At 54.4% G+C, this 25,054-nt stretch overlaps 1 protein-coding gene across 2 annotated transcripts in view; it reads right to left on the bottom strand.

The window, feature by feature from the left end:
* Nucleotides 1-24,651, bottom strand: part of PEMT (phosphatidylethanolamine N-methyltransferase) — a 41,978-nt gene extending 17,327 nt beyond the window's left edge. Inside the window, exons 1-3 of one of the 2 annotated variants that reach the window (XM_086760159.1) lie at nucleotides 24,354-24,651; nucleotides 21,648-21,755; nucleotides 1,887-2,002 (exon numbers count right to left, since the gene is read on the bottom strand). In XM_086760159.1, the coding sequence (XP_086616285.1) occupies nucleotides 1,887-2,002; nucleotides 21,648-21,740 (209 nt within the window). In that variant the 5' untranslated portion in view covers nucleotides 21,741-21,755; nucleotides 24,354-24,651. Of the gene's footprint in view, nucleotides 1-1,886; nucleotides 2,003-21,647; nucleotides 21,756-23,999; nucleotides 24,111-24,353 lie in introns of those variants that run through there. The other variant, XM_086760158.1, reaches the window with a different exon arrangement.
* Nucleotides 24,652-25,054: the final 403 nt, after the last annotated feature.

Genomic DNA, 25,054 nt, shown 5'->3' with positions numbered 1-25,054 from the left:
GCATCACTGCCCACTGGATGACAGCACCCATCCCGTACAACCCGTGAATCCCCTCTGGCCGGCCAAACCCCAGTTTGGACCCGGCTGATATCTTCATGCAAGGGCAAGAAGGAGGAGGAACTCCTTCCCAAACATCACAACCTCTCCAGGCTTGAGAATAAATCCTGCAGGGCTCACTGAGCTGGGAACAGAGGCAGCGAGTCTCCCAGGTGCATTTCCGTGCAACTCCAGCAGTTGCTGCTCTGATGACCGCCCTGAAGCCATCTCGTCTCTCCCACAGTGAAGGGCTTGCCCTGCTTGAACAGCCTCCAAAGCCCGCTAGCCATCACTCGGGCCAATCTCAGTGCCTAGGAAAGGCAAGGGAATAACACAACCACGTTGAAACACCTGGGCAAAATAAACTTCACACTGCAATCACCTGAAACGGCTTTGGCCCATCGGGTGGGCTGGCAAGCGCTGTGGGCTGCTGTCTCGCCCAAGTTCTGGTGGGAGTGGGCTGCCTCATCTTCTAGGGACCCTTCTCCAAAACCAAGGTTCTGCTGGGGCTTTTCTAGTCCCCTAGGTTGACCTTGCTGTCTCCTCTAGGCATGACTCATGGGCTGCACAGGCAGAGCTGCCCCAAACGAGCCCCACAGCACCCACAAACTCGTGACACGGAGCAGAGCCAGGACAGCCAGCAATGCCAGCCCTGGCAGGATACTGAGGGGTCTGCAGGGGGAAAGCGTGATGGATGTAGTGCTGGGACAGATGAGGCCTCTTAGGCTCTCCCAGCAGCTCCCCATCAGTGCCTCACCGACCCAGGAGCCAGCAGGACCACTGGGAACGGAGACTGCCCCTCCACCAGCTGTGTTTTTAACTAAAGGCAGGCACAAGGCTTTGCATTGCTTCCCAGACAACAAGTGGCTATGTTATTTGTGCAAGAGGCTGCCGAGACACTCCCCAGTGAAATCCAAGCCCGCTGTGTCGCTAAGACATCAGCGGAACACACACAAGCCCTCTGCATTGCCTGCATTCAATTACTGTCCAATTCACTGCAAGCTTTCTTATGGTTTCTGCAATAATCAGTAGCTGGGACAAACGCAGAATGGCAAGGGCAAGTCTTGGTGTCACTTCCAGGAAGGCAAAGCTCTTAAATACATGTGCAAATTCCAACCCGAGATCTCTGCACCTGGGAAATTACCCAAAGTACTAAACAACCCATTAGCTCTGACCCTGGCATAATTGAATCTGGGAATTTAGTAAGAGAGGCTGTTTCTCCTAACAGCATTGAAGATAAAGCCTACCAGATCGCAGATAAATTGCTGGCATTGAGGAAATCTTCTGCAGTAAACCTCTCTGCTGCACTCAGAACTCAAAGGATGTATTCCCACGGGGTACGGCGCATCAGCCAGACAATGCTGTTAGCTAGCACAGGTGGTATTGAAAGAGATTGCAGATAAGAATTTAAACAGATCTCTTGCTAAGTGCACGGATAATCCTGCTCTTCTAGACAGGAAACTGCAGCTTCTTAAAAACAGGCTTAATTTTGCTTACGATTTTTACAAAAAAATTAAAAAATTCTGCTGTTATATATGATCCACCCGGTGCAAACAGCCCTCCTGCCACCTGGGCTGCTCACAGGGCACGGGAACCCGTCCCCAGAGCGCGGACCAAGGAAATCTGCGACACTCAACTGCTGTTGACACCGATGGCTTTGGCCATGCTGCCACATCCCTCACCTTTATTACAAATCCTGGACTAAATCTGGTGCTGGCTGAAGGTATTCAGCCACGTAAAAGCAATTCACTGAGGCTGGATGCAGCACTGCAGAGTAAATACTCCTCATCCTCCCACCTTGTAGGGGCATTTCTCTGCAGCAATATGTAGCAGTAGGGTCGGCTCCTTACCAATGGCTCCTCACGCAGTTAAGTATCAGGATAACGGCGCCCAGGCAGTAGCAGGCAACACGTGGAGAGCCGAAGACTTGGCTGAGCGCTCGCGTTCTGTGCTCCCATCTGGCTACCTGAAGAGATAACAGAAAACAGAGCGGGTAGTTGGGGGTGCCGGGGCGCGTGCTGCCCCAGAAGTAAGCCCTGTGGTGCTGGCCCCACGTGGGGACACACCGTCTGTACGGCTTGTCCGAGAAGCAAGCAGAGGCCACCGATGGGACGTGGCTTAAACCAAGGCTGGGGATGAAAACTCCTTCTCCTCCCTGTGCCAGCCCCTGCTAGCGCTTGCATCGCCCTGTTCACCACGCCAGCCAGCAGCACCAGGGCACTGGCTCATAGGAAAAAAAAAAGCCTACACATCAGTTTTGGGGAACATGTGGCTTGGACAATGTACGTCCAACAAGGCAGAGAGCATTGCTAAGGCTGTCCCCATGCCACCAAGGCCAACAGGCCCCTGCCATGGAGCCTCCTGGAAAGAAAAGAGAATCCCCAAGTAAGGGATGGACCACAGGGACACCCAGCTCTCATTTTCTGGGCTCTATCATCTACATCCAGCTGTAGGGATCATACCTGGCAGGAACAACCTCTCCCTGCCCAGTGCCAGAGAAGTTTGTAAGCGCTCCCCCCAGGTAAGACCCACCAGCTTGGCTCAGAGAGCTGCATCCCTACATGGTTGCCTCAATGCAACCCATACAGAACATCGGTGACAGCCCAGGGCTCGCTCGCTCACATGCACACACACCAGCAGCATCTCCAGGGAGGCATTAGCATCCTTTACAGCAATTCCGGCTGCAATTTTAAGCTCCACGTTCTGCAGAGCAGCAGAAGCTGATGGGTGCCTGCCCAAAACGCCTCACAGCTGAGGAGGCGCTCTCCCACCTCGCGGAGGTTGCTGCAGGCAGGTGGCTGGAGCTGCTCCCAAAATCCGCAGGACTGGATCCACCCAAGTGACCACACCCAGGACCCTCGCTCCCAAGCTGATGAAAATCCTCGCAACTGCTCTGTACCTTTCCTGTAAATCCCAGAAAGCTGTTGCTCTATTTATTGCCTCTTTTAGGTTCTGTTTTCAGGTGCCAAGCCTGGAGTCTGGATCACACCCTAAATTCAAGCCCAGCAGAGCACACCTGGGCAATGAAGAGGGAGGGGGGAGCCAGCAGAACATCTCGGCAACAATTTGCTTCTCAGACACGGCTGGCACTTCATTAACTTCAAATGCACTTCACTCCCTCGCCTGGAGCCCGGGCAGCTTTTGGGGGGCACCTGCAACCCAGCTATTCATTTCCTCTGAATGTATTTGCTAATTTATCGGCGCTATTTGAGCAGAGAAAGGCAGCTTTGCAGGTCCTGCTTTCTTCCCAGGCTGATGCAGAAGCACAAAGTGCTGCTGGTGGAGGGGGGACTGCTGGCTTCAGGAGGGGAGAACGATGAAAACCTCTGATAAGCGGGGCACTGATTTCACATGCTGAGAGCTGATTCAATTAGTTATGCAATGATTGCTCTGAAATTACAAATCCACTCATGACAGAAAGAGCTGCTTCACTGCCTTTTTCTGGCTGGTATAAATAGTTCGTATTCTAAATTGAATTTAAAACACCGTGCGTCATGCTGCTGCTAAAATGGGAGCTGCTGCTTGAGTGCTGTGAGAGTGGAAAAAGAAATATAGGGTGAGTTACCACCTTTTGGAAGTAAAGAGAGGTGACCATACAGGTGACTGAGTCACAGACAGAAAAATGCAGCCACATGCTAGTTATCTGTACCAACTCCCTAATTCCCTGGAAATTATTCTGGCGGTGTTTGCACGGATGGCAGCTCCCGGCTCGCTTGGAGAGCTTCGCAAAGCATCTCAGCTGGCGGCAGAGCTGAAGCTGAAAGAGAAGGCAGAGCCGCCGGGATCAGAGAGGAGAGCAGCTCACATGCTGCTGGGAGCCATCGAGGCGGCCTCGTAATTACCCTCACCTTTCGAAAGGCACATCTGGGCAGTGACGGAGCACGGCGGGGCAAGGGGACGTGTTTCCGAGCTGCCTTGGCTGCGTTGGGATCACTCCCAGCAACAGCCCAGCTCATGCTGCCTCACGCCGCTGCTGGCTCCCCAGCTGGGACCGAGACGCCGATGTTTATTTAGCTGTCAGAGCCCTCAGATGGGACCCTGGGCTCCTTTTTGAGCCCCCGCGGGAGTCATCACGACGCAAAGCAGAGCAGAACCCTGCATTGGGTGGAGAGCGGCAGCGGCGGCCGCCAGACCCTGCAGCGATATTTCAGCAACAATTAATTTGTTCCGGTTCTGGTTCTATTCCTTGAACAACTAATTAGTTCTGGCTCGGTTCTAATTTTCTAATTTTAGTCGTTTCTAGCTAATATTAGCTCTCATTCAACCCATGGCTACGCAGCTGGCTTAATGGCTTTATAAAATCACGAGCTGATGTGTTATTATTTACTGCACGATGGATGCAAAATGCTTCCAGCATCCTCCATGGCCGCGTGCGGGAGATGGCACGGCTGAGACCGGCAGCCTCTCGGAGAGGGCTGTGGCTATTCCCAGTGTGCCACTGCCCTCCCAGTCAAGGCCAGCACCATGCTGCCCACGGGCAAGCAGAGCATAGAGGGGGGAAGCCCCACGCCACGGCAATGTGTCCCAGTGAGGGAGGGAAGGGAGCATTTTTATTTTTCTTCTGATCTCCAAGTTTGGAAATGGAGTTAATACGAAGTTTCCTGACTTACCCAAGGGTCAAAGCAATAGAAAAATTCAAGACTCCTTTTCCAAAGCTCCCAGCCCTCTGCTTTCACTTTAGGATACTTGGTGAGGGCTGCAAGTAATTTTTGTAATGTTTCCCCCAATGCTTGTTATTGAAATAAATCAATGAGCGGATGTGGCTGCAAAGCCGGGGAGTGCTCTTGGGTCCCATGTTCCGCCTTTGGCAGGCTGTGTCGGCGCTCGTCGGGGGCTGACGTTCCCAGGGAATCGCCACCTCCTCACCGCAAATTCGGGGCCGATTTCTATGGAACCAAACCGAGCCATCTCCCCAGCCGCTCGGGCAAGTGTGTAAACAAAAATGAAAGCACCAGCACGCATCCCCAGCGGCTGCCCTGATGCAAAATGGAAATGCTCTGAGTTTTCTTTTCTTTTTTTGGGCAGGCAAACCTTCCCAAGCCACCTCGAGAAGGGCCACAAATATCCATTCGAAAAGCAATTTTATCTCACCCACCTGCCTCCACAGCTGATCAACGGGAAAAGCTCTTTACAGCTCTGTGTGCAGCCCATCGCCTCTCATTAATATTTAGTATTTGTTTCAAGGAAATTGATTATTTTTGTCTGCCATCAAGGGAAGCTGGCTTTTGAACACGCTACATTTTAATTTGCTTGAGCCCAGCTCTGAAATAGAGACGTGGTGCTGCTTTGCATGACTCCATTTCTATATCCGGCTTGCCCCAGAGATGGGGAACGAAACCGGATAGCCCAAAGGCTCGGGTCTGAGGAACGTTTTGCATCTCAATGCTGATCAGCCGCTCTGTGTCCTCACATCGCCCCATCGCTGCAGTATCCGAAGAAGACCGTGCGGGTGCTAGTGAATTTAGCCCTGCGGTATGCCAGGGAGGCCGCGAGGGATTAGCAGCTCCTTTCAACCCAAGGGAAACTGAGGCACCGGAGGGTTGAGGTGAGTCGCTGCTTCCCAGCTCTCCGGGGAGCAGGGCGGAGGGGCTGTGCCCGCATTCCAGGAAATTCTGGAGCCATCGCCCACCCGAGGAGATCTCTGCCTGCTTCTGGGGATGCTCTTGCCTTGGCCAAATGTTCAGTGCCCAAGTCTGGGCTGGAGAAAAGATGACAGCGAATAGGATACACTACCTTCACCGTACCCGTGTCGTAGTATTTGCCAGCGTGAGGGATTTTGCCACATCACATGGGGTCTAGCAAGGACCCTGCTGAGGGACCCAAAAGTCAGAAATTCCCTGAAAAGCCCAGAGGAAGAACAATCAGCTCCCCAGGGTACGTCTGCGCCCCAGTCTCAAGAGGATGCACGTGCACAGGGTGAACCCTGGATGCATGGATGATTCGGTCCTGACTCAAAAAAAAAAACTTTCCGGCAAAACCAACCTGAGCACCTTTTTTCACTTTCTCCTTCAGCCTGGCCTCTCCTAGGCCAGCCGTGGGGGTACGTCCTCCCGCAGGCGCTGGGCCAGGAGACATCCCGACTCCGGACTTAGGTGGCTCCATGTGTCTCCCATCGCAGGAGATGTGCCCTGGGCAGCTCGTAACCCGATGAAAGGGCAGAAAACCTGACGTTCCCCTTATTTCACCTATGGGGACGAGAAGCACTGACCTGTTCCCCTGTCGTGAAAAATCCATTCTTCCTTTCTGATTCCCTGAAATCCCTCATTAAAGCGTAACGACGTTCTCTGCTCTCTGTCACTGCCTGGATGCTGGAAAACGACCCTGCTTGCAGCTATTACATTTATCTAAAAGACAAGAAGGAAACACATACATCTGAGCACCCAAACTCTGACTGCGGTGCTCCCAGGAGCGAGCAGGGAAGCAGAGCCAACTCCGAGCAGCAAGAGAGCAGGCTGCAATGTAAACGCACATCCACCGCCCGCCTGCGAGCGCCGGGGCTGGCTGACCTTTGCCGAATGCCAGAGGAGCAAGCCTTTCTGGCTGTCCCGAGTGACCGCAGAGGAAATGAGTGTGGCCTGACCTTATCCCTCCTAACGAACAACGCTTGAGCCCCTGCAGTTGGCAGCACTTAGCGTGGACGGTTTATCGCCTCTGTGCTGGAAGGACAGCGCTGGCAGCACTGGTTGAACATCGCAGCCTGGCTGAACGCTCCAGCCTGGGCGCTTGTGGCTGCTCAAGGCAAATGTCCGAGCGCCCATGCTGCTTCTGGGTGAGAAAAACTTCTAGGAGGTTGCAAACCTCAGGAGAGATGCGAGGGGAAACCGTAGGGCTGGTCGTGTGCGGCAGCCTGGAGGAACGTGTGGGAGCCGGCACGGCACCGAGCCCCCCAGCCCGGGAATAATACCAGTGGAGGCTGGCGTGTGCCCATGTGCAGCCTCATCCAAAACACCGGCCCGCCGAACGCCCCAGCACCGCGCAGCAGCGCAAGCTTTCCGAAGGCATGTGCAGAAAATGCTCCGGGGACTGGCGTGCCACTGGCAGCGAGAACATGATTAGCGGGAGCTCTGGGCAGCCAAGGCAGGAGAAAAAGAACAGAACAAACCACGGTTTAATTTGTACAAGCTGGTAATTATAGTTGCTATCTGTCTGAAATCTCTATTGAGTTTATTTAAATATGTTCTCCGTGAAGGCCATTCAGACAGGAATTATCAAGGTGTTGCAGCCGAGGAGATAATGCCATGCAGTTTTCAACAGATCAAGGGCTGATTAGGAGGAATTAATTAGCTGCTTAAACAGTCCTTGACTCGCTGCAGCAATTAGCCGTCACCTCCCCGCAGTCACGTTCCCCGTACAGCAGTGGCGGAGATGCGAAGGGCCCTTCAGCAGAACTGCCTTCCCCACGTCGCCGGCGAGCACCGGGCCAGCCCGGGGTGGGCGCGTGGCCCCGGGAAGGTGCCCTAAGCCCACGAGGTTTAGCCCGTGGCCAGGGCTCAGCATTGGGTGGCGGTGACGCCCTCGCACCCGCCGCGGTGCCCATGGCGGGTCGGTACGCGTGCATCCGCTGCGACTCCCAACACGGCACCCCAGGGGAGCTGCCAGCACCCCGCCAAGCTCCGCTTTGTTTAATCGCTTCCTGCCTGCGCTGGGAAAAGCCACGACGGCTCTGGACTTCTCGGTCCATTCGCCGGGTTATTTCTCTGACGGCTTCTCAACTCGCAGGCACTCTATTCCACAGAGCCGTGAGCTGGTAATGGAGCCCGAAAGCTTTTTAGCAAATGATTAAAGCCCTGCGAAGTTCCCCCACTGCATACTGGAGCAGCAGCTTCCAGTTCCTGCAATTAAAACGCTAAAGTGGTATTAGAAGAGACAGGCACCATCTTAACGGTTTCATGTGAGCTGTAAGGCCAGAGGCTTTGCCCAAGCAGCTTGTAAAGGTCTTTTCTATGGTGATGCACCAAGAAAAGATGCACCCAGAGCAACAGGCGCTGGAGACAACGGGTGACAATCTGTGCCCACACGTACGGAGCCGGAGCAAAGCAGGGACTCCGGGCACTCCAACCTGCTGATCAGAGACAGGACACACATCCCAGGAGACAGGGATGGGCCGGCTCAGCCACGAAAGATCTACCCAGGAGGCTACACCAGTTAGTTTTTCCCCGTTTCCATTTCTCCACCAGTAGGATGGCAATAACAGCTGTCAGTGAGCCGCAGCCAAGGGGACAGCTCAGCTCGTCTGTGTCTGCCAAGGGCTTTCAGTTTGGAAAGGAAGGCATTGATTTGACTCAAGGAAGACTTTTCCATTGCCTTTCACGGGCTCTGGACGGGGAGGGTTGTTGTTTATTCCAGCCAAAAGAAACAGCAGCGGGGTTTCGGAGAGACGAGGCGGCGTGTAGACGCGACGCAGCGATACTGCAGCGTGGAACAGCCAGCTGGAACGACAGGGCTGTACACCCAGGTGAAAAGAGACTTTCACAGAGGGGAAAAACCACACGTTTGCAGGCTCTCACAGTGGAACCAAGGGCTTGGAAAGCACAAAAGGCTACAAGAAAATGAGAACATCCAAGGGGCTCAAGAAGAGAACCACCTACAAGTGGAAAGTAGGGCAGGTTCCTCTCCAAAACCAAGGGGCTGGCTGTGGAGCCACGGCGCTGAGATGAGCCAGCCTGACAAACCCTTGCTGCTCGCGATTCCCGTCGCCCAACGGAGCAAGTTAAGAGGACGAAACGCAAGCTGGAGTGGCTCTTCTAGTGACTCCTTCCTGACAAACACCGCTGCCGAGGGGGTCAACGGGGTCCAGTCTGAGCACTTCGACACAGGGAGAAGAGTAAAGTGATTCCGCTTCTTTATAAGTGGAAAGATGACTGTTAAAGAAACCTAGCCTATCAGTTTAGCCTAAAAATGAAACCCCCTGGGACCCATCCCCAGTGAAAGTAACTGGACTGAAATGGCACAGGTCAGCCCAGCCTTGAGCTGGGGAAACAAAACAAGCCGGCAGGCAAACAGATAAGGGTTTTGTAAGGACTAGGTAGGCTTTACCTCAAAGCCATCCCTTGAGATTACCTCCACATGGCTCTTTACCTTGAATCCACTCATGATAAACAGCCAGATAACAAATTTCATTTCTCTAATAGTGTTTATGTGATTTGTCAAAGTACCATCTCATTAGCTGGTTGCAATAAAAACAATCTCCTGCTTAACGTATGCCAAGGCAGCGCGGATCCGTCGATGTTCCATGAGCCACATCCTCTCCTCTTCAATAAAAACAAAACTGATACAGAATATGGGCTGTACCTGCTAGCAGTTTCCAACACAAAATCTGAAGAGTTTCTCCTCAAGGCCAGGAGCTCATGATTTATGTCCAAAGAGCTGGAAGCTGAAGGCAGGTGATTTTGAGTAAACCAAAACGAGCTGTGTTAATTAATTTTGAGGGTAGGCATCAGGAGCCCTTACGCGCAGCTCCCCAAGACCGAGCAGGGGAAGGGCGACGCGTGCCAGCCGCAGGGAAGCAGCCTGCATGGCCTCAACAGACTCTCCTGACCAACAAAACCCATGGAAAAAGTATTTGTGAAATAATGATTTCTCCAGAGCGCAGAGACGGATGGAGAAGGACCTTTCCAGTCCCAGTCTGGGACATGGTGGGGACGGCCAAGCACTGGGAGGGACACAGGCTGTGTGGGGGAACGGGGAGCAGCCAGGACCCCCCCAGCTCCTCTGATCCCATAACACAACCTAATAAAATAATCTCCTGAGATTAGGGAAAGGCAGAGGCTGCCCCTGCCACAGTATTTGGGGCTTTGCTGGAGTCCAGAGGGAAGGGAAGTGCTGCTGGATGAGCACCTCGTGTGCAGGACAAGGAAGCACTTTGCCTGATGTGTTGCCAGACTTTTCTCCTCACCTTCCATGCCCAGATGACTTGGCCCACACTCGGCTACCCACTGCACGCAGTTCCTGTCCAGAAAACCACAAACCTCATATTTCCATACATTTTTTTGAAACTTGGAGCATTTTCTCTGAGCGAAACAGGTCTGATTTTGCTCCACAGTCCGCAGCAGGCACCTTCCCAAACCAACCAGATGCAAAGGTGTGCGTCGCTCTCTTGGGCAACTGAGAATATTCTGCCCATCTCACATCCTGTATTTGCTTTTTTTTTTCCCTGTTGCTCATACTCACATGCCACTAAAAAAAGCAAAGCCGGGGAAAGTGCTTCAAGTGCAATACACACAGCGGCTTCACCGAAACAGGCCATCTCCCCAAAAGACCCATTTTCAAACAAAGCGATCCAACAATAGCGTTGACGATGTTTGAACTGACACCGCTTTAGAAAGACGAGCTCTTTGCTGCACCACACTGTCAGCAAGCGCTCAGTACAAACGCCATGCTACAAGATGAACGCCTTTTTTTTTTTTTTTAAAGACTTCCCTTCTATTTTCACACCTCCGCTCCATTGCGTCGTTTCCAAATCAGGCCCTGGACCCCGGCAGATTCACCACGCTGAGGTCGGGTCCCTCTGAATTCGCTGCAGGCTTCAGCGCCTTGGGTTTGGTTTTAAACGTGGGGACAGAGCTTTCTGTCTTCGTCACAAAGCAGCCATCCTGCTCTTCAAAGCTTTCCAACGACTGCTGCAAACCTCTGGTTCAAATCCTTAGTGCCGTTGCAAATAAGGTCAGCCCGATTAAAACCCAGTTATTCTAGCTGGAATAAAACTGGACCCTCTTCGGTAAGGGCATCCTGTGTAAGAAATATCCTCTTACTGGACAGAGACGAGCCTTCACTGGCTTTAAGTAAAAGGAGATTGAGGTCACCTAACGACGCTGACATCTCTTGCAGCCTCTGATTCATTGCAGAGACCGTATAAAGCTACACTGGAGGTGTCCGCTAATTCAAGCGCCTGTTTGCTCTCCTGTACGCCCTGTATTTAGCTGGAGCTCCGATACGCGTTGGGGTAGCAGTGGCCGTGTGAGCACCCAGCTCCGTCACCCTGTCCCCAGCCAGCTGGACCTGCAGATGTGCCACCGCCTGCAACTGGAAACCAGGGCTGGATGCTGCAGTATCTCAAGTTGGGCAATTCTTCAAGCAGACGTGGCCCATGGGAGTGGAAATACTTTGGCTCTGTTATCATAAAGCTCTGTCATATTAAATTGGAAGCTCAGGCTCACCCAGCATACAAGAGTAAGAAGGAGCTGGGAGGAGGGAAGGGGATGTGGAAAGGCCGGGGATGATCAGCTGAAGCCTCTCGAGACGCAAACACATCACACACAACCACACAGCCCCACGCAGAGCAAGAAAAAGCAGCCAAGCCACCCCTGCACTGCTGCGATCTCGTGTTTGATGTGAGGGCTTTCAGACCTGGGCATCATCTTTGCCGCTTGCTCTCGTTAATAGGTTTGCTTGGATTCCAGCTCAGCCCAGCTCATTAGCCACACCGCCGAATCCGACACTAATTCCGGATCACTCCTATTGCTACAAATAAATAATAAAATTGCCTCCACGCAGGGGTTGTTTTCTTCCTCTCTCCCCCTCACGCAGGTCTGGTAGCATCTCGCGTATCTGTTAATGAAGTCCATTATACCCAGAGTTTCTCAGCAAGTAAAAATTACAATCATTAGCCAGCGACTGATGAGAGACAGAAACACCGTTTTTGCCCAGGCTGGCAATAACAGCACGCCAAGTACACGTCCCAGCGAGTCGAGCCTTGCCGTCCCGTAATATGGTACCCAATGTTCTTCATTAGCATCTCTCTCTTTAATAGGGCAAGACAGCGTCCCGCGGCAGGTCGCAATTACACACAACAATTAATTCAGGGAGAAACAATGACGGGTGTCGCAGAGGCACATTTTGCAGCGCTGCTGTCAGAAGGTGAAGCGGAAGATGACTGGGAACATTTTAAAGCCCTGCCTAAAACCGAAAACAAAAGAAGTGGAGGCACAAGTGACAGCACGGTAGAGGAGACACGATTCGTTTAATTGTAAACTAGTTTGTAATTTTTGTTTTAAATAGTAAAGAAACAAAACAATTATTCCTTTGGTCGTAATACCCCAACGCCCAGGACCAGCAGTCTCGGACCAGGAGTTCTTGTGCCTTTTGCAAACAACACACAAAGCCAGCTCGGCTTCTCCCAGAGCTGCAGCCGCTCTCTTGCTGCCCTTTTGTGAAATTAGGGTTTAATTCCCTGGAATAAGTCTGTTAACAAGGACTCCCAACACACCCGTCCTCTGGACAGCGTGTACTCGCTCATCGCTCCCCCAGGGGCTGTGAGGGGAGGGGAGAAAAAAAAAATAACTAGGCCTCACAGAGCACAAAATGCAAGAGAAATCCAATACCCCTTCGCAGAGTAGTGAGAGTTCGTTGGAAAAGAGGTACTGGTTGCACCGGCTGCGCTCGGCCGAGCGCCGATTTTGGCTGGAGGGCCTCCCGTCCTCTCACTGCTCGACATATCATGTTCCACGCGCCGTGTTAAGCCTCCCCTGGGAACATTTCCCACGGCACCGAGGACACGCATGTTTGCGATGCTGCCGTCGTCCCAGCGGCCAACAATAGAGAGGGACAATTTGATCTTTATGTAACGCGGGCAGCCGTCCGCTCTGTTCCCCGCTCCTCGGGGATGAGATGTTCGAAGCGCGCGGCACAACAAGTAACAACAACCTGAAGGGTTAAATTCAACCATCGAACCCCGCGGGCGTGCTGGTGCTATCACTGGGGTTCCTGGGCGTGTTGATGGGTGTAACCACGTGCCCCATGGTATTTGTTCAATGCAAGAAATGTAACCCAAAAGCTGACTGAATCATCCATCATCCCCACATCCAGCGATCTGCACCCCAGGGGAGCTCCTTCCCCCTTCTGCAGCCTCAAAGCCCAACGCCGAGATGCACGTATGAGCTCTGCGTGCTCAAACCCTCTCACAGTCTTTAACTCCACGCATTCGTACCAGAGCCCTGCACAGAGGTGGATGGGGGAGGCTGAGCGAGTCCTTCCAGCCAAGGATCCCCACACACCCGCGCCGGGGACCAAAGCCTGACGGGTACAGGCAGGAAAGTAAGGTTCCTCAGCTGGGCAACGCGCTCGCTTTGGCTTCCCAGCACATCAATCTCTGGAAAACGATTGCACGACAAAGTACTGAAATGAAACCAATTCATTGCTGCTCTCCAGCCTTGGGAATCAAATGAGTAACTGTGCAGTCAATAAAACAATGTCCTGGTAAAAATAAACAGGAAAAGGCACTTAAAAGGAATGCTTCATAGTTGAAAATACGACTCAAAAATACTCTCGACTGAGGTCATTCCGTTTTTAACAGGAACAGCCTCAAGGTGATCTGACTCGGTATCGCTCCAGTCCTGTTACGGGTCTACACTGCAGCCGTGCTCGCAGCAGCAACAGGAGGAACAGCACGTTTCTGTACGTCTGACACACTTGGCACATAGATTTTTATTATTTCACATCAACTTTTTTACAAAATTTTGGCTCTCCACTTCAGGGCTAGCTGAAACCTAAGACCCGTGTGGAATTCGAGAGATCTGGAATAAAACCCAGCCTCCCAGTCCCATCCACAGATGGATGGATGGGTTTCTTCCCAGCTCAAAATCCTCCTCAGGATTTTGCACATTGAGCATCTGCCGTCGGGCTCACTGCAGAAAACACAGCTCTGAGGGAAGAGGCAGGAACAGAAACATTAAGAGTACACGGCGGGGATTTGGGGTTCCTCTTCTCTTCACGCAACAAGACGGATGAGGAGGAAGCTCGACTTTTTCTCTGTAAAAGGGGCATTTCTGTGGCAAAGGAAAGGCTCAAGCCAGAGGCAGTCACGCTGAGCATGAGGAAAGCACAGAGCTGATGCTGCAGAAAGGGCAGGAGGTGAGCAAACTAGGCAGAAGGATAAAGGATCATAAAAGCTGCATGGACATTTTCCTTCCCTGGAAATATCTTTGTGCTTTTACGACAAGGAGCTGCTACAATTACAGCTTCTTTCATAAGCGAAGCACAAACCAGATAATGAGCAAACCTCCCACTGCATAAAAGAGGCGACGAAGGCATTCTGTGAGCTCTGACGGTCAGGCTTCCCCATAACAGCCAAAGGGAGAGAAAATTGCTAAAACCCATCTCCATTTCACCCACTTCAGGGGTGTGAGCTGCTCACAGCCTGCTTTTTCTTCCCAAAAGCACAAAAAGGATCACACCAAAAATGATTGTGCCTACGCAGACGACGAGTGAAAACCCTTCAGCCAGACAAAGCAGCAGCTCGCACATCCCGACCTGCAGAACAAGCCCACGGCTGCATCATCCCTGGTCTGGAGGAGTAAAGAGAAGGAACAAAGAAGGTTTAGCAAGAAAAAAAACCAAGCAAGATATTGCCAAATCCAGTTGACCGCGGAGGTTCGTGATTTCAATGACACGTGGGAAAACCAAGAGTTCCCGCCAGCCTCCGCTCCCTGACCCCAGCATTCGCTGGGAGATGGGGGGAGTCTGACGAAGCCACACGCAGGTGTGCAAGCCCGGGGCTTCCAGCTTTTCTGGCAACCAAATCCATAATTTTCTAAGAGAGCTGTCCCTCTTTCCCTGCACGTGACCAAGCATGGAGGTTTGGACGGCTTGGCAGGGAAAAGGAAAATCAGGCAGCGGCTCGCTGGGCAGGGTTACTTCATCCCACTCTGCAGCACTGCCCCTGGGCCAGGGCCAACCTTCCAAACCAAAGCCCCGTGCTCCAAACAGCCGGTGCGCCGCTGCTCCCGTCCCTCTGCGACGCATCAACCCAAGCCAGCGCCCAGGCAGGATCTACACCCATGTCCTCCAGGCTCACGTCCTCCAGCAACATCATACACCAGCACCAGCTTCCAAAAATCGACTGTTTCTCCCCGGGCTGGGGTGCAGGGGTTGTAAAGCTTTGTCAGGATGCCTTAGGAAGAGGTTTGTGAGCCGAGGCAGGTACGCAGCCCTGGGGAGGAGTGCAGGTATTTGTTTGCTTTAACTGAGAGGAGGCTCCAAATATTTACCAGGAACCGGTGCCCGCCGAGCGCCGCTGTGATCGGGCTGCTGAACTTCTCTGGTTTCACACTCAGGAGAGCAGGGATGTGGGATGCTTCTGCCAAATGCCATTCCCAGCTACTATCTCGTGTCATTGGGGATGCAATATATGTGGAACCGAGGAGGGCTATGCTTTACTCATTTCCTAATCTATTTACTACCCATTTCCTACAGCAACATGAGCAACTGGAGATAAGCGTCCCCTCAGAGTTCATCAAAGGGGGAGAAAACAGAGAAAACGAGGAAGTATTTTCTTTGGGGTGCCAACCTTCTGTATCACCAGCCTGCCACAAGCCACATCCAGGACCCACACCATGAAATCCCAGCGCCTCCCTCCCCACCACGAGTCTCCAGGCACGCAGGAGATGCAATTTCATCATAATGGAAGCCAGGCAGTGGATCTTATGGAAATAACCTCCCAAGAGCGCCCAGCAGACTGCATGTCTCTGCATTTCCTCGTTAAAGCAGCCTATTTTGGGAGATCCCATCCTTCTGGGAACTGGGAAGGCTTCTGCTAAATGCCCTGCACCACGGCATAGCCGGAAAATACTCAACTCACGTCTGTGACCGCAGCAGGCACGCAACCCGGGAAGCCGCTGTCGGGCCCCCGGACAGCCGATGTCCCGGGGGAGGCAATGGGTTTCCCTGCTCGGGGCTCCAGCAGCTCCCAGTCCCAGGGCTACGCACAAACGCTGCCAAAGCCCAGGGCCACACAGGAGGACACGCCGTCTTCCACGCCTTCTGGTCTGGGTAGATCATACTACTCTTTTTTTTTGCCTCCAGCTGCATTTTTTGCCTTGTCTCGTGGGGTGCAGGTGGCCATAAAGTTAACGTTTCATAGACTAACACCTTTGAGCAGCACCTGTCAGCGGGAGAAAGGGTCTAGCAGCAGTACGGCAGGATTGGGATGGCGTGGGACAGAGATGAAAGGGCCTCTCCCAACTTCTAGGGTCTACAGATAATCCTCTGATGCATATGGAAACAAGACTCTTGGCTTAAATGTATTTTTTCATCTTTTGTGCGTGCGCTGACTTATTCCAGCGGGGCTGCCAGCAGCCCGCAGTTTATTTTTAAAACACTAAACAAGAAAAGTCCAGTATATACAACAAACACCCTAGGTTTCTAGAGAAGCATTCTGCAGAAACTAAAAAAAGGAGGTTGCTTTTTGGGTCAGCTTGGCCAGGATCCACAGGGAACTCTGAGGTGAGAGACGGATTCTGACCTCGGCTTAGAGAAACGCTGAGCAGGCACGTCGCACACCAGCTTGATCCCAAATCCACGCTAGGGACGGGCACAGAAACGGCTCAGGCCCCCAGGCACGCACTGCCTTGGCAGGTACCCGTGCACGGTGGCTGGGCAGCTGCTGGAATGATTACCACGAGGGCTGAGACCTCGCTTGGCTCGACACACAGACGAAGCATCTCCCAGCTGCCCAGCCAGGCTGGGCTCCGTGATCCTCGCTGCTGCACGCAGCTCAGCCTGCAGACATCATAAAAAGATATTGCACGGCTTCTTAAAGAGGATTTAGATGAAACCACCAGCACCTCTTGCTGGGAGGCAGCAGGGAAGCGGTGCGGGGATGAAGGATGTGGCTCTACCTCAAGGTGACAGCCCTCCTAATTGTGTCACTCCAGCCAGCGACCCAGTTTTGGTGCCTGTTACGAGGCTCACAGCGGTGCCGACACGCTGGAAATGCTGAATTCAGGAGGTAAACAGGCGCAGCGTCACACAGCCGGCCAGCACTCCCTCCGTTACGAGATGGCTGGAGAATCAACGCCGTCCGCTCACCGCACGCGTTACAGCATCGCTGCAAAGCCCTCGCCACCTGAGTGGGAAGCGTTACCAAGTCACTCGGAATAAAATTGCCACTAAACGCTGTTTGGGGGAGAGAGGAAAAAAAAAAGCAAACCCGGGCTCTTTCTCAGGCATTGTAGGAAATGAAACCGGCTATTGCTGCCTGGAAGAGAGTCCAATTACGAATAATGCGCGTTCTCTCCCTGCACAAAGGATGAAAGGCATCAGAGCTGGTGGTGACATTTTAAGACCGGAGATGTAAGAGCAAATCCAAGCCTCGTTGCAAGCCCAGCTTTACCCCAATAAAGAAACACTTTCTGCAGCCAATTGCCTTGCAGCATAGCTTGAAGCCCCGCTATTGATCTTGCATCTGTTATAAGCAGATAATCATCGCCACTGTGCCATGGCTTCTACGAGGAGATCTAAAAGCACTTTCCAGAAGATGGTTGAGGGCTGTTTTCCTGCTCTCACCCACAGCTGCAGGCAGGCAGAGGTTTGTGGGGGAGCCCATGACACTCTCGCAAAATCTGAAGGCCAGAAAAGACCATTAAACCGCTCCGACCCATCCATCTCCCACCCCTGTAAACTCCAGCTAAGTGAGGTGTGCTCCCCGCGAGGCTCTGCCTGCCGCCCCAGCCCTCGCACAGCCGTTTCATACCCTGCAATTTCCTCTCCCCAGCGAGCTGCTAACACGCCGTCATCAAGCCACCGCTCATTCCCTCCTTTTTGTAAGACAGACAGCAAGAGCTGTTGAAATTCCCCAGCATCAGGCATTTTTCTCCTGCTCCCAGAGGTTTCTCAGAGTTTGGCTCACTGGGGTCTGAATCCCAACAGCTCCCTAGCTCCCAGCCACTTTCCAGCAGCGTGGGGAGGTTTTGGGCCAGGCACGTTCCTCTGGGTTTAGCAAGAAGTGGTGAGAGGTAGGTGAAATCAGGCTGCCAGTGCCTGCAAACTCCCCCCTCCCCGCCAGCACAAGCACTTCTTATCCACTTGGCAGATTCCTCTAGTCTCCAAAGAAGGAGAAAAGGATGGGAAATTAAAAATAAATGAACCAAGAGATACACATCCATCAGGAGCCAGGCGTTGTCAGCCCAGGTCCCTGTGCAACTACTTCTTTAATCAAAACCTCACGCAGTTTAAACACTTGACAGAAGTCTAGAGCAGAGATCTTGTTACCCTGAAGAGGAAAAGCTGCAACCTTGAAGAATAAAATCACGTTTGTCTGATAGGGTCTATTTTCTTTAAAATTATGCTAAATTACGGTAAGCCCGTTCCCAACTGTGACATCTGAGGTTTCGCCGTGCGGATCCCTGCAGGATGCACGGGTGTCTCGAGGGGTTCAGCGGAGGTGACGGGCGGAGCAAGCTCTCGGGCAGCAGCTGAAGATGTGCCATTTCTAAATCGGTCCGTGATGCCAGCCGTAAATTTTTAAGAGGCTCAAATCAAGAAAAAGATTGCTGATGGATGCGCTCCCCACTTGAAACTCACTTGCGTGGTGATGGACGTCAGACTGCCTCGCTCACAGCTATGCCACTTGCCTGTTTGCTACTGAGTATCAGAAACCTTCCAGCCTTCTAGAAACTCCCCGTACGCCAAGGCTCAGCGAGCTCTTCCGCGTGCAAGTTATCTGCCTCTCCTGGCTTGAAAATGTTTGTCCCCAAGGAGTTGTTATTGAATACTTTCCTTAGTTACCAAGGGATGGGAAGTTTCTCCCATCGTTCTGCGGCTTTCCAAACACAGATGGGATTTATTGAAGTTTCTACCGCTCTGACCTCATTAACGTTTTACGGCACGGCTCCAGCGACACGCCCACTCCTCTACGGGTGCCCCTCAACAGCCCCACGGTGGCTCAGGTCTCCTGGCTGCGCTGAACATCCTTGGGGAGTTTTAAGCCACGTTGTCCCCAAAACAGCTCTGCTGCTGCTTTTCGGGGCTTTGCCTGCACCCCGCCTCACACAGGATTGTGGCTCCCAGCAGCTTCTTTGGTAACAGCCACAGCGAGTGGGAAAGCACAGAGAGCATGAGGAGAGACAAAAAAAAAAACCAAAAACCCAGAGAATAGTGCAGGAAGACATCCAAGCTGTGCCATGCACAATGTAACCTGGGGGCTGTCCTGGGACGGGCGGGATTTTAATTGGCACAGGGAGTGGTGGGAAGCAGAAGAGGGGCTGTGAGCCCTGGTTTGGTGGGGAAATGCAGTGGGTGACTCCGGAATGACATTTGTGGCATCCTTTGACACATGACTGCAGGGAGAAGGGTGGGAATTGAGAGTCCTGAGGCCATTTTTGGAAAGCTTTTCTCCCCTGTGGAGAACAGTGGGGAGCATGAGCAGAGCCCGGCTGGAGTCCTGCAAATTGCCCCACTTAGGCTCTGGTCCTGTAAATTTCTCTGTTAACCAAAGGACATAAATCCACCCGCGTATTCTCAGGAGCCACGCTCCCCCACTGCCTCCAGACTTTGTCCTTCGTCCCCAAACCCTGCAGGTTTTGTCCCAAAGAAACATGCCTGGTGCTCACCAGGGTGAACGCCCCACGACTCCTGAGAGCTCGCTACGCCCCAGGCCTCTCCATCGGCCAAGCACCGCACGGAGCCGGGGTTTCCCCGCCGCATATTTATCCAGAGGCACTGCACAGTGAGGACAACCTGGCGCCAAACTTTGCAAAAAGCCGACCTGGCCGGAGTTCAGCAGAAATGGGGAATTAAGACACTGAACTAAATCAATGCATCCCCACCCAATTTCTACCCAAATCAGGAATTTCATGCACAGGAGGAGTTTTGACCAGGGTCCCACATTATTTACAAAGCACAGACAGCACAGAGTGCTTGGCACTGCACTGAAATCCAGTCTTTGCACTAAAGCTCTTGCAAGCCCAAAGTAATTCAGATGCAGAAGCGGTCTCAGCTGCGGGGAAGGAACTCAAATAGCAAAAGACAAAGGGAGCCTGTGCAGGGATGTAGAGAAAGAAAGAAGAGCTGCTGGCTGGCTGCAGGCAGGGGACACTGATCACAGAGAAAAAAGGATAGGGAGGAGGTAAAGGAAGCAGGTCAGGGAAAATCCAGGGATGGCTGGGGACACTCCAATAGCAGAGGATTGCTCAGGGCTGCAGGCCCCACAGCACCCTGCAAAAAGCCTTCCAGCAGTGCGTGGTGCGAGCCACAGGCCAGGACTGGCAGAGCCTGAAAACACCAGTGAGATGCTCGGGGTCCTGGGCAGAGCAAGCGTACGGCTGGAGGCACAAGGACTGCGAGAGCCAGCGGGCCTGCTGCAGCCGGGGACCATCTAGGGCCACGCTCACCTCCCTAGAGCTTTCCAGCAGCACACCAGCTCAGGTTGCTCCCTGCAAACCCATGCAGAGATGCCTTCTGCTCCCAGGCGCAGGCCCTGCATGTCTTGCTTGCAGTGCCACCTGCCGCCAACGGCAATGCTCTCCAAACGCTGGAATGGGACAACAGCATGTGAACTTCCTGCTGTTACATCAGCTTTCCCTGTCCTTTAACAGCAGCCAAACTCTTGATCCAAAAAGCAACCCTATTTCCCAAGCTGCAGGCGTCCCACGAGTCGCAGGCGTAGCAGCAGACGCTAATAAAGTATTTTTTTCTTTCCCTTTTATGCAGTTTCTTGCTGGAGCCGGTCTCTCCCCGCAGAGACCACATCCTGAATCTTCTTGCTCATTGATTCTTTATGCTAAATGATGACTCCGCAGTCGAAATAATGTGGCATATTCTAGTTCACATTTCAGACACCGTGAGACTTTTTAATAACGAGTTGCATGAAAAATTAGGGAGGCTGCAACAAAGAGCTCCGACGGAGGTTTCCAAACTGACTCACAGCCAGGAGAGCCTCGCTTTTCCAAAGCCCAGCGTGAGACAATCTCAAGAGCCCCCGCGCTCAGAGAGCGCCAAGTCCTCTCCCTCTGGAAAAACAAGGCCTTTTTAAGGAGACTTCCCCAGGGTGAGAATCCCTGCAGGGAGGTTTGGCAGACCGTTTGGGGAATTTTTGGCTGAGATGACATCCCGTTCCTACGAGCGCTCGCGGGGAGAAGGTTTCACCCCGCACCTCAGCTGTGCTGCTGAGGGTGCTGCGGGGTGGGAGTCACCTCGTGCTGCAATCGGCCTGGGCTCCCTGCCTGGCACCTGGGCTCTGCAGCGCTCCAAAACGGGGCCAGCAATGATTCTCGCTGCTCTCACAGGGCGGTGGCAAACTGCGGTGGTAAAGGGCAGCGGAGACTCTCCCAGTCTCGGCTCCCGAAGTGCTACGGCACCCACATAGACAGCGAGCATCCCCCGTGCGCAGGTATCCCTGCTCCTGCTCAGGGCTGGCTTGCTGCCAGCTCCGCAGCTCTGTGCCAGACTCTGCAGCATGACGGAGGGGGAATTTCTGCAGGGTAACTTTTGGCTGGCTGGTTTTGCTTCCTGCCATCCACACAACCAGCTGCCAATGTATTTCAAGGGGAAGCAGCAGGTATGGTACCCCGTGCAGCCCCCCGCTGGGAGCTAATGCCATTTCAACTCAGTCCCAGTGGTGACCAGTACCCAGCTGGTGGGGTGGGAGGAGCAGAGGATGCTTTCATCTCCTCTGTGACACCATCACAGCCACTCCTGTCCCCAGGAGCTCTCTCTGCAGCACATCTCCCTGCTCACCCACTTCTAACACCTAATAACGAAGCACTGCTCGCCCCACCCAGCCCAGCACTCTTCCTCAAAAGAGGTTTTTCCTCCAGTGCGGCCCAGAGGAGATGCCCATGCAGCTGGCAAAGGAAGGTTCAAAATCACGGGATGGCTGGCACGCAGGCGGCTCTTACCACGTTCCAGAAGAGCGGGTTGAAGGCGATGGAGAGGACAGCCACCACGAAGCCAGAGTCGGTCACGTCCACGTAGCCGAAGAGCCGCGCCATGGCTGTCACATCCACCTGTGGGGGGAGAGCCACTTACTGGGGGTGCGGGTTTCTGTGGGGACTCTGGGTGTTGCGCCCGAATCTGGGGCACTTCATCTCAAACCAAACCCATCAGCTGCCCTGCAAGAGCAGACGAATCTTTTAACGGCCCCAAGCAATGCAAATTACAGCTTGCAAAGCGCTGTGTCAGGGTACAAAGCCAAGAAGAGGGGTGGGGGCTCCTCCAAGCCATCTCTCCCCGTACCTCGGGGGGGGCACCTTGCTCTCAGGGAGCCCCGTGGTTGCAGCAGTGCCCAGAATGACACGGGCACTGCGAGGACACTGCTGCTGTGGGGACAAGCACCAGCCCTATGGGGCAGCTGCCAACCCAAGCGTGTTTCCAAGCCGCAGGAAAGGGAGCACCATTCCACAGCGCCTCGGCGTCGCCGGGGACGGAGGACTGTCCCAGGGATGCTGGTCTGCATGGAAACTCCAAGTAATGAACTGTGTCAGCCTCAAACTTGCCTTCCATAAAGCAAGGGTGAGATGCAAAACCTCTTCACAGTGACGGCAATGAATTTGCACCGTAAGAAGCTGTAAAAGACTGTCCTGTCTTACTTAACGACAACAACAAAAAACCCTTAAAGCTCGCTGCTTTTCCTCCTTTCTCCTTTTAAGAAAGAGATATTTTTCCCAGGACGGCTCCCTGACATTGTCAGCATTTTTACGTGCAATAAGCCATGCTGCTTCTCCCTCCCCGCCCCCTCTCCCTGCAGTGGTATTTGGATGAAAAACAGCCAGCGCCTTTTTTTTTTTTTCTCCCCAAAACTTTGAAAACAAAAGACAAAATAGCCCAGCCCAAGCCCTTCCCTCGCTTGAATCAAAATCAAGACAATGTCGAGACATAGAAGGTTTTTGCTTCCCAAACACAGCTGTGTTTGCAAGTCCTTCGGATGCCAGGGACATGAAAGGCTCAAAAAGGCATCAGCTCTACCTTGCCCACCCGGGAGAGAAATTCCCACTGGCTCCTCACGGGTTCTTCGAAGGAACCACAGCCATAGTGGGATTCATGGAGAGGGGCTACTAAACCTGCCATCTCTCGTAGCCAAGAGCAAAGGCCCTGGGAACGGCTCCCATGCTGTCCTGGGACATGTCCAGCTGCTCTGGGTGCCTCCTGCACAGCCACGACTGCTCATGGAGCAAAGTGCATGAGCAAAGACCGTACCGCCCTGGGAAAACGGGGGGATCCTCAGTGGGATCCACACCTGCCTTCAAACCACCACAGCCCCAGTTCCCCTGGGCTCCTCCGTCTGAGCCCTCGGGATGTGGGTGCTGGCGAGGAATGGCAGGAACTGCCCCCAAGGCCTGATCCTGACCCATTTTCCCCTACTCCCACCCTCCTCAGCCTCTCCTCCCCTCCCTTCACCCCCGAGCAGCCCTTCACCATCAGACCTTGTCCCTTCAAACCGAGCGCTGTCAAGTCGTAACCGGGGCACCCAGACAACCGCCGAGGCCGAACTGTCTGGTCCTGCTTCAATTGCAAGCCCGTGGGACCAGGACAGCTTCTTTCCTCTCGTTTCGTACCACGCTGCCAGCACCGGCTGAACAAAAGCTTCTTGACCTACTAACTCCCAGCTGGCAACATCGTTAACATCGTGCTCACCTCCTTTTCTCGCCCTCAACAACCAAATTCGCCGCTGCCGGCGGGAGGCAGATTGGCCTGTGCCGTGTACGTGCTTTTAGGGATAAAAGGGGAGCCCATTAGGATGAGCTGTCTCTGCGAGCTGCGAGGACAGCCACGTAACAGGCACAGAACACTCAACTTTGCCCCCTCCTCTCTGACGAGCGATAAATAACGGGCGGCAAACGCTGCCCGCTCGCCCGCAGCCCCCAAGTCAGGGAGGGTGAGAGCTGCACAGGCGCTCGGGTGGGAGCTGCGCGGGCGCTCGGGTGGGAGCTGCGCGGGCACCCGGGTGAGCTGGCAGCAGCACCCACGGGACCCCCGTGGGTGCCGGTGTGGCCCTTGCCAAAGGCCAGAGCGTGCCGTCGTGGCCTGGGTGGAAACAGGCCCGGGATGATGGCGGGCGCACCTCGGGCACCCAGCGTCCCCGGGGCCTGCTGCACCTGTGGGCACAGCCCGGGGGTCACTGCCACCGGTTCTGCTGGCGGAGAGGCCGGGATGGGCCGAGGGGGGGGGATCCTGCCCCGAGCCGGGCCCTGTTCCGGGGCCGCGCTCCCCGCCCGCCCCCCCCCCCGCCCCGCGCCGGGCCCCGCCGGTACCTGGCCGTACTCCAGGCCGCCCAGCCCTTCGCAGCACTCCCGCGGGAAGGGCCGCACCCCGCCCGCCGCCGCCGCCGCCTCCGCCCGCCGCCCCTCGCCCGGCCCCGCCATGGCGCGGGGCCGGGGTCGCCTCCGACCCCCCGCCCCCCCCCCCCCACCTCGGCCCCCGCCGCCGCCGCCGCCGCCGCCTGCCGGGGCCGGCCGAGCGCGGAGCCCGCGGTGGCGCTGACGGGAAGCGCGGTCCCGCCTCCGCCGCCGTCAGGGCCCCGGCGACGGCGGCGCGGGGAGGGCAGGGGAGAGCGGGACGTGGCGACCGGGCCGGGCCGGGGCCTGCGGCGCCGGGGAAGCACTGACCTCGGCCGCGGGGCCGGCCGCCTCCGCCACGGGCTGCGAGAGTGTGTCCGGCCGCGGCGGAGTGGAGGGAGGGGGGGAGGCGGGGGTAGGGGGGCGGCCCGGCCTGCGGGGCCTGGACTTCGACCCTGCCCGGTGGAGCAACCGGGCCGCGCCAAGGGTCGTCGTTCCCCCCCCCCCCCCCCCCCGCCCCTGCCCCGGGGCTGACCGCGGGGCCGTGCGTGGGAGTGGGGGTAAAACACCCCGGAGTGGGCAAGAAACCGACACCCGGCCCGGCCCGAACCCCCTGCCCGGGATCCGCGCTCACGGCAGGGCCGTGGGGAGGGCAACGGCTGCAGGGGCTGTCTGACACTGGAAGGGCTGTGGAAATTAAATATTGTGTGACAAATATTACTCATTTCAGGCCAAAATGCAAAGCTGTCAAGCCTGGATGTATTTTAAGGACAATTCCTTCCAGCCTACTCCCTCCAGCAGGTATAGTATTGTTTTTTAATTGCTTTTAGTATTCCTACTAATATGATTTCTCTTCTTCACTCTTCTCTAGGATGTTTCTGATTAACGTGCCTCGTGGGCTGCAGTCCCGGACCTGTGCGTGGGAATCATCCCCGCAGACCCCTGAGGGTCTCTGTGTGGACCATCTGCTCTGGCAGAGCCGCCTTTGAGGGGAAATAAATTTTCTTCAAAAAGGAGTTTCATGTGAAGGA

The sequence above is a fragment of the Chlamydotis macqueenii genome, chromosome 15, assembly GCF_036417535.1.
Source record: "Chlamydotis macqueenii isolate bChlMac1 chromosome 15, bChlMac1.mat, whole genome shotgun sequence".
NCBI lineage: Eukaryota > Metazoa > Chordata > Aves > Otidiformes > Otididae > Chlamydotis > Chlamydotis macqueenii.
The sequence above is the reverse complement of the archived record's forward strand: the minus strand, read 5'-3'. Positions and strand labels throughout refer to the sequence as shown.